Below are 18524 nucleotides of genomic sequence, written 5' to 3'. Positions count from 1 at the left end.
GCTTTTTATATATCATTTAAGTACATTTGGTCTAATGTGCCATTTAAGGCTACTGTTTCCTTATTGATTTTTTTCTGTCAGGATGATCTGTCAATTGATGTTAGTAGAGTTTAAAGTTTCTCACTATTATTATGTTACTTTTGATTTCTCCTTTTATGTCCATTAATATTTGTCTCATATATTTAGATGTTCCTCTGTTGAGTGCATATATGTTTATAAAATTGTTATATCTTCTTCTTGGATTGATCCCTTTATCATTATGCAGTGTCCTTCTTTGTCTCTTGTAACAGTGTAACAGACTTTATTTTTAAAGTCAATTTTATCTCATGTAAGTATTGCTACTTTGGCTTTCTTTTGATTTCCACTTGCCCTTCACTGGAATTACCTTCTCCTTTCTCTATGAATAGTTCAATTTTATATCAAATAGGAAAGGATGGAAATCTGTTCTTTTACTCAGTATTTGTTGAGTACCTTCCAAATTTAGGACAGAATGCCAAGATGCTGGTGGGAAGGCTGTGTGATTCAGGCAGGGTGTTCTTATGGCAGGAGAGTTACATGTTTGAAAGGCCTTAGGAGTGGAACCAGAATAGAAAAAAAGAAGCCAGTGTTTACAAAACAAAGGAAAAAAATGATAGGACTTGGTCCTGTCTTTATACCATTCCCTAAGAAGTACATTATTTGATTCCAGCACACTTGCCTAGAGCGTCCTTAGTAACTACTTCTCTTGGCTCTTCTGGAGAAAGCAGCTGTAGCCAAGGTAGTTGTTGACCATGTTTTATGCCTTTCTTCAGTCTAGGCACATCAGAGAGATCAGAGAAGTATTGATTCCCAGAGAGTGCTAGTTGATAAAGGGGGAAGCTTGTGTCTTGCCAGGAGTATCCTGGATTGTGTCATATAAAGCCTAGAAACAACTCCTGTTGGGTAAGGGAAACAGTGATAGGAAATGAAATATGGCTCTAGAAGTATTTAATATAAGTTGGAAACATACTGAAGTTGAAAACTATTGTGATAGTTTATATTCATTTAGTTTATGTTTATTTCTCCCCCTCCCACCCCTAGCCATGCAGTTGTATCCCTTTAATTAAGTTAGAGAGAGGAATCCTAAAATGTGCCATTAGGATTGCTGTCAGATGACTGAGTCAAATTGTTCCTGTATATTTACACATATACACACACTTAAAAGGAAGCAAACATGCCATTAAATTTCTTTTGATTCAAATAATTATTTTGATTCCATTAATAATTCTTAGAATATTGAGTATCAATCAGAGAGATGTCAGATGTTCAGTTATTGTTTGGGGAAAATATTTTAAAAATGATCACTGGACAGAGAGAAGTAAGCAAGTCTTAATTCTCGGTTTTTTTTTTTTTCTTTTTTTTTTTTAAGCTAGTAATTATCTTTTAAAAAGCAGTTGTGGGGTTCTCTTGTGACAGTGTTTTGAGAATTCAGCATTGTCTCTGCCGTGGCTTGGGTCACTGCTGTGGCACAGGTTTGATCCCTGGTCCAGGAACTTCCATATGCTGTGGGTGTGGCCGAAAAATTTTTGAAATTAAAAAAATTTTAAAGTAAAAAATAAGTTTTATCTATTGTACCCAATAACCATTACTTTAAATACAGCTGGAACTCTGGTGCCCTCTAGTGGTCAGAAAATCTAAAAATACTGTTTTACATGAGCTTTCATTTTATCTTTGGCTTTTTAGCTTTGTGAAATAGGCATAGCCTAGATATTCTCTTCCATGTGACAGAGGCTTGTTTAGTGGCAAAACTAAGTAATGAATCAGAAACTCTCCTTTTAACTATACCCCCACACCTCTAGACTTGCAGCATTGAAGCACAGTGGTACCTAGGATTCTGCGGTGGAATGGCATTAGCTGTTACCAGATGAACTAAAGGAAGGAATGTTAATTCTAAAATCCCCAACAAAACCACATCTACTGGATGTGAGAAATCTTGCCTCTTAATGCTTCTAGGTAGCCCAGTTGATCCATTAAGAATGGATGTGGGGACCTTTTACAATTAAAATTCAAAAAGCGAACTACATGGAATAAACACCTGCTTTGAGATTACACAGATCTGGGCTCAAATCCAGCTCATGTCATTTGGCAAGTATTTATTAATTCCTAAGCCTTAGCTCCTCATGCAACATGAGGATGACAGTCACCTTCCATAGAGCTGTTAGGGACCTAGTGAGGCAGAGGGAAAATGTTGTCCTCAAACTGATAGCAAATGATATTAATAAAAAGAAGACTATTACTGAGCAGTATCTAGGCTGAGGAAAGAAATTATTAAAAGTTTTTTTCAGCTATTAGACACAGATGAGTTTGATTAAAGTTTCTTAAACTACTGGACCCATTCTCTCTGCCAAAGTCCCATAATAATCACACGACACTCATGCCTACTTGTTCATTCTTCTTTTTATTTTTTCAAAGCATGGAAAAATGAGGAAACAACTGACAAGTGAAGGGAGTTTGCACAATGGAAACCACCCTGACCATCTCTTGACTTTATAGGGAGCATAGGTGGGTAAGTGTTCCTTTAAAGTGATTTTGTCATAGAAGAGTCATCTGAAGTGGTTCTCATGGTGGGGGAGAGGAAAGACAAGCGATCAACATTCACAATTATTTAAAATGACTTAAAAGCTAAACATAACATATACAGTAAGTCCTTTATCCTAGTACAAAAATAGTGCCAGAAACTATATATTTGTTCAAATGTATTGAAAAGGTATAAGAATACAAATAGATATTAACAGTGGCTAGTGATGACTCATAAGGTTTTCTTTTCTTAAACTGTAATAGAAATTTATATTTTAAATTATTTACATGGTTTTCAACAACATTTATTAAGACATGTTTACACAGGCTTTTGAGAAGCATATGGAAGGGCAAAGTGAGCTTTAATACTTTCTTCCTCGCTCCCTGTGGTGGAGCAGAAGGGGTCCAAACTGTGCACAATTTAACAGTCTAAGAGAACTCTGAGTAATCTCTAGCTGGCTAGCATATGGAAAAATAATCTATATAGTGGAATATATGACTCTTTACTTGCATAAAGTATTCTTTAAGTTAACAACAGGTTATGTGATTCATACTTCAAAGAAGACATGATGTTTCACTGACAGATTCTTAATAAGTTCCAGGTAAAGAAGACCCTTGGAAAACTATACAATGTATATTATAGATGAAGATGAAAGTGATAACTGTATCCTAGATTTTCACCTCAAATCGACAGTATCAGAAGCTTTAAATCTCTTATCCAGCACTCCCTGCAGATACTGTGAGCTCAGGGTCACTGCTCTGTCTTCACAGCTGAGCACAGTGCCTGACATGTGGCAGGAACTCAATAGAAGATGCATCCAGACATATGTCTGATGCTGAGCAGCTATATTATACCACCTGGTTTTTACATACAGTTGTTCCCAACAGAGCAAAGTGATTATACTTTTCCTCCCTCTCATCTTAAACCACTCTTGTAAAACAAACCAAACAGCATTGCTTGTGATGTCCTGTAAAGTTTTAGGGGTACAATCTGGTAAAAACACAGGAAAATTGGAAATCAAATCAGAGTAGGTCTAACATTTGTGCTCTATGCTGAAAATAAAGGCACTTCACTGGTAGGCAAGAATATATCTGTGACTTGTTTCCTCCCCAAATCCAGGATTTCCAGTACATTGTTGCACACATTCTTATCTCCAACACTCCTTTTGAAGTAAGCTTTTTTTGTCAAGATATCAGTGATGAGGACATCATCATCATCCAGGGTTTGTACCTTGAGGCACGGTGCTCCAAGAGCTCTAAATCTCACACTCACTGGTGATCTGCATGAGTAGCCAAGTAAATGTACTGTCTTTTTTTTTAGTCTTGGAAACTCAACACAGGAAATGACATAAGGGGATTGGATGCTGTGCTCTGTGGTCTGAGAGCCACTTCTGACTGCGTCTCCAGGGGCTATTAGGGCTTACACAGTCGCTGCCTTCTATGACAGCCTCCTTGGAGACAAGGCTTACCCCAAACCTAACTCCTCTGATAGCACAACTTGTTGACACCCACAGAGGTTAAGAGACTTAACACAAGTTCACAAGGACTGTGGCTGGCAAAGGCCAATCCTGTGAATAGTACAAGGCTGGGAAATTCTATAGACATCTTCTCACAACTTGGTAAAATAGTGGGGGCTTTGGGGGCCAAAAATTGAAACGAAATGGTATCATGTTACTCAGGTATAACAAGAATGAACTAACCTAGAATAAGAACAAATAAGAACAACTTCTTGTGAGTTACAAGCAATATAAATATAAGATAGGGTAAGAAGAGACGATGTGTATGTGTGTGTATATATATACACACACACATGCATACTTTTTCCAACTTGAGAAGATACTGGAAAGGAAATATTCACATAAGAACAAAATTTGTGCCCATGTACCAGATATTAATCCATGTATGGAATGATTTTCCTAGAAATTAAAAATTACCTGAACCAACTAACCACTCCTAAAGAAGCACTCTTCTGTATGAACTAAAATTCCTCAAAATAATATAAAGTAGGCATGGCACTGCCCAACTTCTTTGAATTTCTAAACTAGTACAAGTAATATAAACCATTTTCTAAAGGTAAACCAAAAATTTCTAATCTAAATACATCTTCTTGTTAAAATGGCACATACAGATCCTCCATACATAGTCTACTACGTCTCTAAACATCTCAGTGACATATATTAGAGGGCTCTAATAAACAAACTACTAAAGTATTTGACTACAGATTATAACATAACTGCTAAACCACAGTGTGTATGGCAAAAAGAAAGGTTATTAAAGACTGCTAGTCTTTAAACAGTTTTTCTATACTAAGGAATTATGTCTGCATGCATAGGTGTATACTGGTATGTAGATACATTATTTTAGTGAAAGTCTGTGTAAGTTACACACCAGTGCCACCAAGAGGTAACCATACAGCTCTTATGTGTATGACATATAACAAAAATAGAATAACATCCTGAAAATACAAGTGTCACAACGATAGTACATACAGCGTTAAACAGTTGATCACCTTCTAGCCTAGCTTTTACCGCTACAAAGGAATGGCAATACAATCTGTTTTGCTTTTTTTTAAAAAGCTAAAGAGTAAGAATAAAGCCATTTTATGTCAAGATACATACACACATACTCAGAATTTTAAAAACGTAATCAATGCCACATTTTAGGCACTTTGGGGGGGGGGAGAAAGGATATGAATGGAAAATATGTTTTAGTAAAGTCTTCGAGAATGCTGCGTTACTGTATCCCCAAGAGATTTCCTATCCAAACTAGTGATAGTCCTTCTTCAGGAGTGGGGAAGAGGATGAACAGATCAAATACTTCTTTTCCTACTCTTCCCCAACTCCAGACATTATTGCCTATGTAGAGCAGATTTTCTTTTCCTGAAGCAGGTGCTCATTCATTATCTACTTTTGCAATATGAAATAAAGTGTTCTTTAGGGGCACACATAAACAATAGGAATACACTTAACTGGGCTTAAATTCTAAGAAAATGTTAGTTTTCTAAATGTACTAAAAGCTGAAAGAAATAAATACCATCAACTATAAGCCTGGGGCCAGTATAGGGTGCATAACCAAATTTCTGTGATCTGGGTTGCCTAGTCCTATAAACCAAAATATGGCACATTCTCAAGCACAAACTCAATACTGCTAAGTTTTACTCAGGTTGAAGATTTCTTACCATATTGCTTCCTCAATTTAATTTCTGACCCCAATATCAAGGATAGCCCCTTAATATTTACACAATTAAAACTTTTCTCTGTACTCCATTTAACAAAGAGAAAAACTATGATTCATTTTATACCCTCTTGTCCTGTACAGTCATATTTCACTTCAGACCAGTGCTCCCAAGATCACTTTTTCTCGCTTTCCTGTTGTGTTTTGAAATGCAGCCTCACAAACTGTGGCTTGTAAGGTGAGTGGTAAGGACGTTTAAAAAGGAAAAGGAACTTCAGTATTCAGAACACTCACTGTCAGAAGTGTCTTCCAACAGAAAGTTCTCTTCGCTGGGACACATTCTTGGCCCTTCCACTTCTGGATCTCACTCAGCCCTGGATAAAGTCAGTGACTGGATATCTTCTTCCGAGGTTTCCCCTGTTTTCCATCAGGTAGGTTAGATCAAAGTGAGTTCATGGGTAGCCTTTGGATAGCTGTATCACACTGAAATGAGATATTGCTTTCCTGCCTGTTTTCTAACCCCAAAAAAGTGCAACTTAGTTAAATAATGCCTTTTCTTTACAATACTGCCTTATAGTATTTTCCATTTGTTCTGAGTTTTAACTTTAAGGTAATATACTCTTGGCAAACACACCACATTCCCCTTAAAATCCATTCAGCCAACATTTTTCTCTATTCTATGAAGGTTTTAAATGTCACAGAATATATTCAATTTGCTCCTAGCCTATTTTTGAGAAAGATTCTAGACATTCTTGGAATATTGGTAGTTCAGAAGACATAAAACCAATTATTTAAAATCCCCAGCAAAAAAAAAAAAAAAAAAAAAAAAAAAAAAAAAATAGCCTCAGTGCAAGAATGCAGCTTGTACTCTGAAGTACACAAAATATTATAAACAGCGTTCTTATCTATGTGCTAAGAGTGGACGTTGTTGATAATCTCAGTTCAGTGGCATAAAACAAATATACAGAAAATATGCAATAGTCCTCTAAAAACATCTCATGCTGTCCTTTCAAAAGTTGTGCAAAAATAAAAATACAGCAGTGGCAAAGTATACACCAAATCTGTACAGTATATAGCAAAACTAGGCATACTGCAGAATACATCATCTGTAAACTTCAGCTCTTCATGAATAGGCAACTCAGTTCCGCTTGGACTGGCTGCTTTCCCCATTAATCAGCATCTTCTCCTGCTGTTCTGCAAGAGCCTGCCATTTTTGCCTGTTCTTTCTGCAGCCATCCAGCAAAGGGAAACAGTCCTCCGATACATGGGTCAGGGCCTAAAGAAAGAAAGAAAAAAAAAGCCAAAGAGTAGATGGCAGCCAGGAAATACGCCCTCTTCCTAGGCCTGTCCCAAAGGGCCACATCTCATACTTCATGAGCAGGCCCACTGTTGGGGTTTTCACCAACTGAACACACATACGCAGATCATTTATGAATGACTCTTCCTAAGCTATACTGACAAAGATATCTGCTGAGAGAGAAAGCAAATGTACACATTCCAAAATAACTACTGAACTATGAAGACAGATCTGTGTGGAATCCGCTTTGTGGAAAAATAATCCATCTGGCTTTGGGGTAGTACAGATGGCTCTCCCTAAGTGTTAACTGCATTGAGAGCTGCTTAGATGTTGTTTTTATATAAAATGATTTTATACAAGGTACTTAAGTAGATTTTTATCCAAGATGATAGTAAAGATTAACTTATAACTCTATGTAGCATTATTATTTACCAACTACAGTGCCATACAGATTTAGCTACAAGAATGGTCACTGCAGATTTTGTTTTTGTAATAGACAAGCATTGAAAATAACTTACATACTCAACAACAGGGTTAGGAATGCTGTGTTACTATTTTGCAGCCTCTAAAAATGTCCACAAACACATTTGAAACAGAAAGATATACATTATATTATGGATTACAAAAGAGCAATTTTATTTATTTATTTTTTTGTCTTTTTAGGGCCACAACTAGGGGTATATGGAGGTTCCCAGGTTAAGGGTTGAATTGGAGCTGTAGCTGCTGGCCTACGCTGTAACCATAGCAATGCTGGATCCAAGCTGTGTCTGCAACCTACACCACAGCTCATGGCAACAATGGATCCTTAACCCACTGGGCAAGGCCAGGGATCGAACCCGTGTCCTCATGGGTGTTAGTCAGATTCATTAACCACCAAGCCACGACGGGAATGCCACTAAGAGCAATTTTTGTTGAAAACATTTGAAAATGTCATAAAGGATATACACTAAAGCAAGATAATAGTCCTTATCTCAGAGTAGTAGAGTTAGAACTGATTTTCTTTTTGCTTTTCTGTATTCTGATTTTTATATAACATATATGCTTATGTACTAATAGTAAAAATGCATGTCTGTATTACATAGAATTTATTTATTTGTTTGTTTTTAGGGCTGCACCTGCAGCACATGGAAATTACCAGGCTAGGGGTGGAATCAGAGATGCAGCTGCCAGCCTATGCTACAGCCACAGCAACACAGGATCTGAGCTGCATATGTGACCTACACTGTAGCTTGTGGTAATCCGGGTCCTTAACCCACTGAGAGAGGCCAGGGATTGAACCTGCATCCTCACGGATAATAGTCAAGTTCTTAACCCACCAAGCCACAGTGGGAACTCCTATATCACATAGAATTTAAGAGCAGATTCAAATAAAATAAATCCTGGCACAAATAGGAAATATAGAAGGATGAAATTCATAATGGGTGATGTGATTGTTATTTTGACTATATTTACAGGCATGGGAAAAAAAATCAAAAGAGACAGTGGTATCAGCAACTAAGAAACTCTTAATGCAACCCATAGGAGAGTATCTATTATGGAAGACATGAGATATTCAAGGGTATTGGGAAACCGCTCTGAACCACGTCACAAGGGAATAAACAAGGGGATTGTGAGGAAGGTGGGGAGACAGTGGTACAGAGGCATTAACACCTGGTGTTCTTTGGTCCTGTTGTCTTTTGCTGTCTCTCCTGACCTTTTCTCCTGTTTTTTCTTCATCAGCCACAGCCCCTTTATAAAGTCATGTGATGGCTAGAACCCTGGACCCAAGGTGAGAACTGGATTCTAAGTACAGTTTTCCTACTAACTACTTATTTGAGTGGGACAAACATTCTCTCTTCCTGAAAGATGAACTTTACAGATTCAATAACTGAATCTGTGAAACATCTGGATTGGAAGATTTCTAGGGTTTCTTTTGGTTTTGACAGTCTGTATAACTCCATGATAAATGTTCTTTTTTCCAAATAATTAAAACTTAAGACAATTTCCTGTTTAACTTTTAAAGACAAGGACATCTACTTTCTGTTTGGGGGCATAAATATCTAAACTAGTAAACCAGATGTTTTAGGGTGAATATCTTTAGAAAAAAGGAAGTAAATTAACAATACCCCCACCCCCCGAAGTATTCCTCTAGCCACCTTCTTTTAATCATCATAAAAACCTTCTTAGCAACAGTAAAGCCACACTATTACAATGAGAGAAAGTTAGATAACTATCTTTCTTTATTTAGGCCAAAATTTAGACTTAAAAAGAATATGCTAACATTGAACATGCACAGTATACCTGAGGGTAGCACTGGAACATAATTTTTCTTAGCATTCCCTTCACAAATTTTGTGGAGCCTGCACTTAGCAGGCACTCACGAGGTACTTACACATTGATGAATGAATGTTGTTGGTTTTGTTTTGTTTTGCTCTTTCTTTTTTTTAAGGACCATACATGTGGCATATGGGAGTTCCCAGGCTAAGGGGTGGATGGGAGCTGTAGCCGCCGCCCTACACCACAGCCACAGCAATTCAGGATCCAAGCCACATCTATGACACATGACAGCTCATGGCAACACTGCATCCCCAACCCACTGAGCGAGGCCAGGGATCGAACCTGTATCCTCAAGGATACTAGCAAATTTGTTTTTGCTGTGCCACAACAGGAACTCCCCTTATTTTTTGGAATTAATGTTTTTGAGAAACAGTAATTAAAAATGTGTTCCTCGTTTAATATAAATAGCATGTTCATTAGCAAAAGAAATAACCCTGATAATTTTACTTCGTGTCTTAAGAAGCAAAAATAAATGCCTGATATTAATCACTTAAGTTTACCTCAGATTTTAATTCATAACACAAAGTTTAACAGGTCTAGTAATTTTTATAATACCTCATACAGTTGCAAGCAGATGGCATCTATGAATCCAACTTGCATACTTGGGATCTTGTTTTTCTTCTCCCTATTCATCAGATCCTGAAAACACAGTCAGAGACATACACACAGATCTGCATTTACTTGCAGAACACAATGCAAGTTGGCTCTAAAAAGATGAATTCACTGGGTTAGCTGAGGAAGGCCAGATACCCGCCTCCTATGTTCTCTAGCCTCTTGCATCCCCCCACCGCACATGCTCAGGAAGGCCCTGGTCTTAACCCCCTTGTTTATCCTGGTTCTTGCTTTCCTCATATGACCCACAAAACTGATCACAGACCTAGAGTCCACTGTTGATGTGTATTTGGAGAACACACATGCTTTCAAATTGTCTACTGGTATGGAATCAAACAGTCTCAGTTTTGTGGAAGAAGCCACTGAGGCCAGAGTTGATTATCATTCAGGTCACTCCAAGAGCTTAAAGAGTGAAGATTATGCAGATGTCGCTGCTGCTTATTCCCAAGGACTTGTGACTGCTGCACCGGATGAACCCAGCAGCTCCATGGGAAGCAAAGTCTCAGTGCTTGTTTTAAGATGAAGCAAATTCTCCATTAGCTGTGACTCATTGTTCTCAGAAGATTCTGAGCTTCTGAACAAGCCTACTACTATGCTGTAGGAGACTGAATAATTGCAAAGGACTAATGACACATAAGATGTACCTGGCTGAAGATAAAGAGCAGAGTGGAGGGGATGGTACACAGAGGAGGGGGGGTCTCATAACCATGTCATATAATGGCTCAATAAATGTTCACTTGAATTGACCAAAAAAAAAAAAAGACTATGCTTCATTTCTAGGAAAAATTTCTCCAGTGGTTTGAGAAGAATCTTCTTGTATTCAAGATTCCCCACTTTATTCAAAAAGGCAGTATGTACCAAAAAATCTTTAAATTCTGTGGGCCTTACATCACAGTAATTCTGGGAATACATCCTAACAAGATAATGAAAAAAATGGCCCACATTTAGCAACAAAGATATTCACCAAGGTGCTTTCTGTAATAGTGAACTCTGCAAACATTATACCAAATAGTAAATTATAGTTATATCTACTTCATGTAACCATTATAAATGATAAATGGGAGAACATCTGTTAGAATGAAAAGTGCCTTATTCTATTTAAGTGGAAAAAGCAAATTACAAAAAATAGGTACAGTATGACTCAGTCTTTTTTGTCCTCTGTAATTTGCTTATTTTCTGTGACAAACATGTATAATTCTTCTAGTAAGAAAAAGCTCTTTTTTTAAATGATGAGAAACTGTGTTCCTAATAGCTCATAAAAACATGAAAAGAAAGTCTGCAATAAAAAACATATATGAATAATTCCTCCCAACAAGGTCTCATACTTACAGTGGGCTCTATGTTGAGTTCTTTTCTCTCTCTGTCTCCTTGGTCAAAAAATTCAGTTGCAACAAGTTCTGCTATCTAAAATCAATAACAGGCTTAAGTTTGGGTAATTAAAAACATATCCTTTAAAACAGACTTTGCATGGATATAATAAAATCTACCACATCCATAGCTTTCAACCATATCAGTAAAATTAGAATAAAGCAGTAATGAGTAACACAAATTATATTTTATCTATTTTAATGTGTACCTAAGCACAAAGCCCAGAGTTTGTGATCTTCTATTTCTTCTACAGAAAAAAGCAATATGTTATTTCAGCTTCAGCAGTTAGTGGGAAAAAAGTCCCATTTGTCTATCTGTATGCATAATCAATGAGATATTTAAATACCTGTTATACCAGGATCACATAGGTCCACATACTAAGACTGACTGACACGCCTTTTAGGGTTCTTTTAATCATCTCTCATTTTAAAAAGTTTTAAAATTTTGGTTGTTGCTGAATAAACTGGGTTGTTTATCCTGCAGTATCCCACTGTCTGGATTTTGCTCACTGCATTCCTGTGATGAAATTTAATGTTTCTCTGTATCTTGTATTTCCATAAACCAGTAATGATATCTAGACATTTGATTAGATTGAGATTTAATTTTTTTTATTTATTTATTTTTTTGCAATGGCTACTTTATAGGCAGTGCTATCTACTTCTTTCAAGGGCGACAGAAAGCCTGAAAGCCTGGTTACTTCTCTTTGTGATACTAGCAACCCTTCATGATCTTTACCTACATTCATTAATTCAGGTGGCTACAAAAAGGTGATATGCAAAGCAATCATTCCTTTTTCCTTTATAGCTGAAATACAATAAAGTTTCCCACATAAATTATTTAGTTATCCTAAAGTACAATCTGTATAAAATAAAGCAAGATAAATATCTGATTTTCTCCACTTTAACTACCATTTAAAAAATAACGTGGTTCTCAAGCTCCACCAAAGATAATATGGAAGGTTCTGTTCAATTATTATTTTGAACTCTTATATTTAAACATATTTAATGTATTTTATCCGTATTAATGCTTATTACATTGTTCCATTTTGGCCAGCTGAGAGCTTACTAAGTTGGTTTCTTTGTTCTTCAGACATGACTTTATCAGCCTCTGATAACTTTCTTGCTTTTCTACCATAACAAGATCTTCTAGGTGCATCTTGTACATTTCCTGCTTTGGAACTGCAATCAGGCATTGTTGGAGCTCTCAGTCCTTTAAATTGAAGTACTTAGAAACCAGTCTGGGTAACTAGGTTGGTCCATTACTACCAGGGTGATCTTACTTTTAAACCCTTTTAGTGGATGGAACTAAGATACACCTAAGTTCATCCAATATTTCCTCTTCAAATTCAGGACTACACAAAAACCTTATCTACCTTAGATCTTTATCTTTCTGCTCACATTGAAAATCCTACTTCTTAACAACACTAAAATAATTTCTCATTTGCTTTTATGCCACATCACCCACAATGGTGACCGAATATATAAAATCACCATTAATAATTACTGAAGTTTTAAGGGCTTTTCTGGTAGTTCTTTTTATTGTTAGTGTACATCTCACTAGGTTATATGGTCAAATTATTGTTTTAATATGACTTGGAATAAAATAGTCCTTCTCAGTGTGGTTTTGCAACTAAAATCTCCGTGTGATTTTGTTTCATTTCACTTTCAAGGTTTGGCGATTTTTTTTAAAGATTCACTTGTATTTTATAATTATAAAAACAATTTACATGGTTCCTAATTAAATCCACAAAATAAGTACATGCAAGCAACTCTAGCTTATATTTCTGTTCTTTTGATTCTTTTCCTATTCCCTCCTGCCCCATGTGGGAAATAATTAACTTTTTTTGTGGTTAATCCTTCTGGTTTTCTGGTTAAAATATAAGCAAATATGTACATATATTCATATTTCACCCCCTTCTCAGATAAATACCTTTTTTACTTAGAAGTAAATCTTTGTAATCACTCCACAGTAGTATAAAGGTAATCCTCATTTCTTTTAACATTTGCAAAGAATTAATCATGTGAATGTACTACAATTTATTCAATCAATACCCTACTGATGAACATTTGGGTTATTTCCAGTCTTTATTATTACAAATAGCCCTAAAATGCCTGTGTAAATGTCTTTTATATTCTTGCCAGTAATGGTAGAAGTAATGGTAAATGACTATGTGTATTCATATACTTCCAAAGAGTTACAGAATTTTGCTTTCCTTGTTTTCCCAGAGCTTCCCCAACAGAGTATGTTGTAAAGCTTTTAGATGTTTGCAATTGGACAATTGAGAAATGGTATCTCAGTGTTTTTTTCAAGTGAGGTACAATTTACATACTGTGAATTGTTAGATATGGGTATACAGTTCAGTGTATTGACAAATGCATGTAACTATGTAACACACATCCCATCCAAAAAATAAGAGTATTTCTCTCACCCCAGAAGGTGCCCTCAGGCCCCTTCCCAGTGAATCCCTGTACCTTTTTTCCTCCCTCCCCACTCCTTTTTTCCTCCCTCCTTACTCAAACACTATCCTAATTTTTTCACTATCAATTAGTTGTGCCTCTTCTAGAACATCACACAAATGACATGCAGTATGTATTCTTCTATGTGTCCAGTTTCTTTTGCTCAGTGTAGTGTTATTGAGGTGCATCCCAGTAGCTAACTACTACATTTACTGTATGGTTATGGCTACTGTATCAGTGCTCAGCAGTAGTGCTGAGCAGGATTCCACTGTGTGAAGGAATACACGATTCATTTATCCAGCCTCCTATTGAGAAATGTTGGATTGTTTCTATTTCCAACTACTAGGAATAACACTGTTATGAGATTCTGTACAAGTTCTTTTGTGTCGGTGTTGTTTTCATTTGTACCTTTCCTTTTATCTGACATTCTGAGAACCTTTTTTTTTCTTATATAAACCTTTTTTTAATTTACATTATTTTTTTTCTACTGTACAGCATGGAGACCCAGTTACACATACATGTATACATTCTTTTTTCTCACATTATCATGCTCCATCATAAGTGACTAGACATAGTTCGCAGTGCTACACAGCAGGATCTCATTGCTAATCCATTCCAAAGACAATATAGTCTGCATCTACTAACCCTGAGTTCCCAATCCATCCCACCTTTTCAAATGAATAAGAGCCATTTACATTTTTTTCTATCAACTTATTGTTCAAATCTTAGGCCCATTTTCCTGCAATGTTGTTGGCCTTTTTCTTCTGTATTTTTTAGAACTCCTTTAATATTAGGGGTATTAACTATCTAAGACATAAAAGTTGCAAATATTTTTACTTGTTTCTCATTGTCTTTCTTTACTTATAGTGTCTTTGCCATGCAAAAAGATTTAATTTTTTCTTTTTCTTTTTAATTTTTTCGTGTAATAAAATTTATCAGTCTTTTTTTTTTTTTAATCGTTATTTCTCCCAACACCCTCCCCCGCCGCCGCTGTACAGCATGGGGACCAGTTACACATTCATGTATACATAATTTTTTCTCCCATTGTCGTGCTGTGTCTTAAGTATCTAGACATAGTTCTCAGTTGCTACATGGCAGGATCTCATTGTTAAATCCATTCCAAAAGCAATACTTTGCATCTGTAAACCCCAAGCTCCCAATCCCTCCCACTCCCTCCCCCTCCACCCGGGCAACCACAAGTCTATTCTCCAAGTCCATGGTTTTCTTTTCTGTGGAAAAGGTTCATTTGTGCTGTATATTAGATACCAGATATGAATGATATAATATGGTGTTTGGCTTTCTCTTCCTGATTGACTTCACTCAGGATGAGAGTCTCTAGTTCCATGCATGGTGCTGCAAATGGCATTATGTCGTTCTTTTTTATGGCAGAGTAGTATTCCACTGTGTTTATATACCACAGCTTCCTAATCCAGTCATCTGTTGATGGAAATTTGGGTTTTTTCCATATCTTGGCTATTGTGAATAGAGCTGCAATGAACATGCAGGTGCATGTGTCTTTTTTAAGGAAAGTTTTGTTCCAATATATGCCCAAGAGTGGGATTGCTGGATCATGTGGTAGTTCTATGTATAGATTTCTGAGGTACCTCCATACTGTTCTCTATAGTGGTTGTACCAGTTTACCTTCCTGCCAACACTGCAGGAGGGTTCCCTTTTCTCCACACCCCCTCCAGCACTTGTTATTTGTGAACTTATTAATGATGGCCATTCTGACTGATGGGAGGTGGTATCTCATGGTAGTTTTGATGTGCATTTCTCTAATAATCAGTGATGTGCAGCATTTTTTCATGCACTTGTTGGCCATCTGTGTATCTTCCTTGGAAAAATGTCTATTCAGGTCTTTTGCCCATTTTTCAATTGGGTTGTTGGCTTTTTTGCTGTTGAGTTGTATAAGGTGCTTACATATTCTAGAGATTAAGCCCTTGTCAGTTGCATCATTGGAAACTATTTTCTCCCATTCTGTAATAGCTGCAAGCTAATCAATGAAATTAGAACATACCCTCACACTATGCACGAAAATAAACTCAAAAGGGCTTAAAGACTCAAATATAAGACAAGACAGCATCAAACTTTTGGAAGAGAACATAGGCAAAACATTCTCTGACATCCACCTTATGAATATTTTCTCAGGTCAGCCTCCGAAAGCATCAGAAATAAAAGCAAAAATAAACCAGTGGGACCTAATCAAACTGACAACCTTTTGCACAGCAAAGGAAACCAAAAAGAAACCAAAAAGACAACTTACAGAATGGGAGAAAAGAATTTCAAATGATGCAACTTTTTTTTTCCCCTCTTTCTCTTTAGGGCCAAACATGCGGCATATGGACGTTCCCAGGCTAGGGGTCAAATTGGAGCTGTAGCTGCTGGCTTACACCACAGCCATGCCAGATCCGAGCCATGACCTACACCACAGCTCATGGCAGTGCAAGATCCTTAACCTCCTGAGCAAAGCCAGGGATCAAACCTGTATCTTCATGGATACTGGTTGAGTTTGTTACCACTGAGCCACAACAGGAACTCCTGTTAATCTTTTTCTCTATTGTTTCATTAAGCCATAGTTAGGGAAGTTTTCTCCTTGGTTATAAAAGAATCCACAAATGTTTTTTACTTAGTACTTGTGTGGTTTAATTCTCTACACTGAACTCCGTGCTCCATTTAGAATTTAAGTATGCAGAATAGATCCAATTTTGTCTTTTGCCATCTGGCTATGGAAGATAGGAAAATTATCCTAACAATCCTAACATTATTTAGTAAAGTCTATCTTTCCCCCAGTTATTTGAAATCTTTTTTTTTTTTTTTTTTTTGGTTTTTTGTTTTGTTTTATTTTGCTTTTTAAGGGCCACACTTGTGGCATATGGAAGTTCCTAGGCTAGGGGTCAAATAGGAGCTGCAGAGTTACACACATTGGCCTATGCCACAGCCATAGCGATGCCAGATCCAAGCCACATCTGCTGTCTACACTGTAGCTTGTGGCAATGTTAGATCATTAACCCACTAAACGAAGCCATTTACATTTTTACATCTGTGTCCTCATGGATACTAGTTGGGTTTGTTACCACTGAGCCACAACAGGAACTCCCCTAAACTTTTTTGTTGTTTTTTTTTTGTTTGTTTTTTGATAGGCAAGAGATAGATTATTAAGATAGGACGCTTGTGAGAGATGCAAGAGGGCAGGGGAGGAGGCTCTGTTTTAATTGTACAGTTTTTATGGTGTTGCTTTTAATGTCTGGATCCCAACTTCACTGCTGAACTTTTTTTTTGAGTTTGATTCAGAAGAAAGATAAAAAGACAAATTCTTTCCTCTGCCATTCTCTTTCCTATTGGGAAATTTGCATATAGTCCTATTTATTAGGGAGCAGGAAGGTCTGTCAAGACTACATCCCTAGAGTGCTTATGGCATGTTAGCTTTGACACATGGAGAGTGCATCTCTGATCTTGTTTTCTTGGAACGTGTATTTCTTTTTTTTTTTTTTGTCTTTTTGCCACTTCTTTGGGCCGCTCCCGCGGCACATGGAGGTTCCCAGGCTAGGGGTCGAATCGGAGCTGTAGCCTCCGGCCTACGCCAGAGCCACAGCAACGCGGGATCTGAGCCACGTCTGCAACCTACACCACAGCTCACGGCAACGCCAGATCCTTAACCCACTGAGCGAGGCCAGGGACCAAACCCACAACCTCATGGTTCCTAGTTGGATTCATTAACCACTGCGCCACCACGGGAACTCCAGAACGTGTATTTCATGAGATGAGCCTGTCTTTGCTGGGCTTCATGACTATGCAGCCCAGAGCCATGACCAAGAGCAACTGTCAATAATCTCAGGTAGTAAGTACATTTATGATTCAGAATGCAGTCTTCAAAAATAAAAACAATATAAACATCATTGCAGGTTTACCTACCCCTTTTTTGAGCTTAGGGCCTTTACTGCCTCTGGCAAAATGTTATGGCAGTTACTTATTTAGGGAGAGGATGTATTTTTAGCCTCCCAGCCACAGGCCCTGATTAGATCCTTCCTGACATCTTATATCAACATGTCTTATATAAGCCCCAGAAATGTTTAAGTTGTACTTGTTAATGTCTATTTAGAGTTGAGCTATAGCCTAGTAGGCTAACCGTAGAAAAAAAAATAAATTTGCTTCTTCTAATTTTTAAGGTTATTAAAACAATGTGCTAAAGAAAAAAAAAAAAAACCCAATTGAGTCAAAAGTAGTACTGAAATTAAACTTTATCGGCAGCTAGGTTTTTGCTGTGTTAATGTGGATGCTCTCTTAATATAGCTTACAGGTATTAAGTGTTAACGAGTCTTTGAAAAAAGAAAACCTATTTATGTGCAATTATATGCTTTTAATACTATTTGAAATTTAGATGAAAAGTTCCACAAATACTTCAAAAGCTACATTTAAGAATAAAGACATTTAAGTGGTTTTCATGTCTTGGCTATTGTGAATAGTGCTGCTGTGAACACAGGGGTGCGTGTATCTTTTTGAATTATACCCTTTTCTCCACGACCTCCCCAACATTTATTATTTGTAGACCTTTTAATGATAGCCATTCTGACCAGTGTAAGATGGTACCTCATTGTAGTTTGGACTTGTATTTCTCTAACAATTAGTGATGCTGAACATTTTTTTATGTACCTGTTGTCCATCTGTATTTCTTCTTGGAGAATTATCTATTTAGGTCTTCTGCCTACTTTTTGATTGAGTTGTTCATTTTTTTGTTGTTGTTGTTGAGTTGTATGAGATGAACTAAT

The 18524-nt window shown here is 36.9% G+C and overlaps 1 protein-coding gene across 6 annotated transcripts in view; it reads right to left on the bottom strand.

The window, feature by feature from the left end:
• The window catches only part of PDE5A (phosphodiesterase 5A), a 150098-nt gene continuing 133971 nt past the window's right edge, over positions 2398-18524 (bottom strand). For 3 of the 6 annotated variants that reach the window (XM_021101648.1, XM_021101650.1, XM_021101649.1), the window contains exons 20-22: positions 11264-11338; positions 9878-9961; positions 2398-6985 (exon numbers count right to left, since the gene is read on the bottom strand). In XM_021101648.1, the coding sequence (XP_020957307.1) occupies positions 6848-6985; positions 9878-9961; positions 11264-11338 (297 nt within the window). In that variant the 3' untranslated portion in view covers positions 2398-6847. The remainder of the gene's footprint in view (positions 6986-9877; positions 9962-11263; positions 11339-18524) is intronic. The other 3 variants (XM_021101652.1, XM_021101654.1, XM_021101653.1) reach the window with 1 other exon arrangement.

Source organism: Sus scrofa, chromosome 8 (assembly GCF_000003025.6).
Source record: "Sus scrofa isolate TJ Tabasco breed Duroc chromosome 8, Sscrofa11.1, whole genome shotgun sequence".
Lineage (NCBI taxonomy): Eukaryota > Metazoa > Chordata > Mammalia > Artiodactyla > Suidae > Sus > Sus scrofa.
Note: the sequence above shows the minus strand (reverse complement) of the source record. Positions and strands in the feature narration are given on the sequence as shown.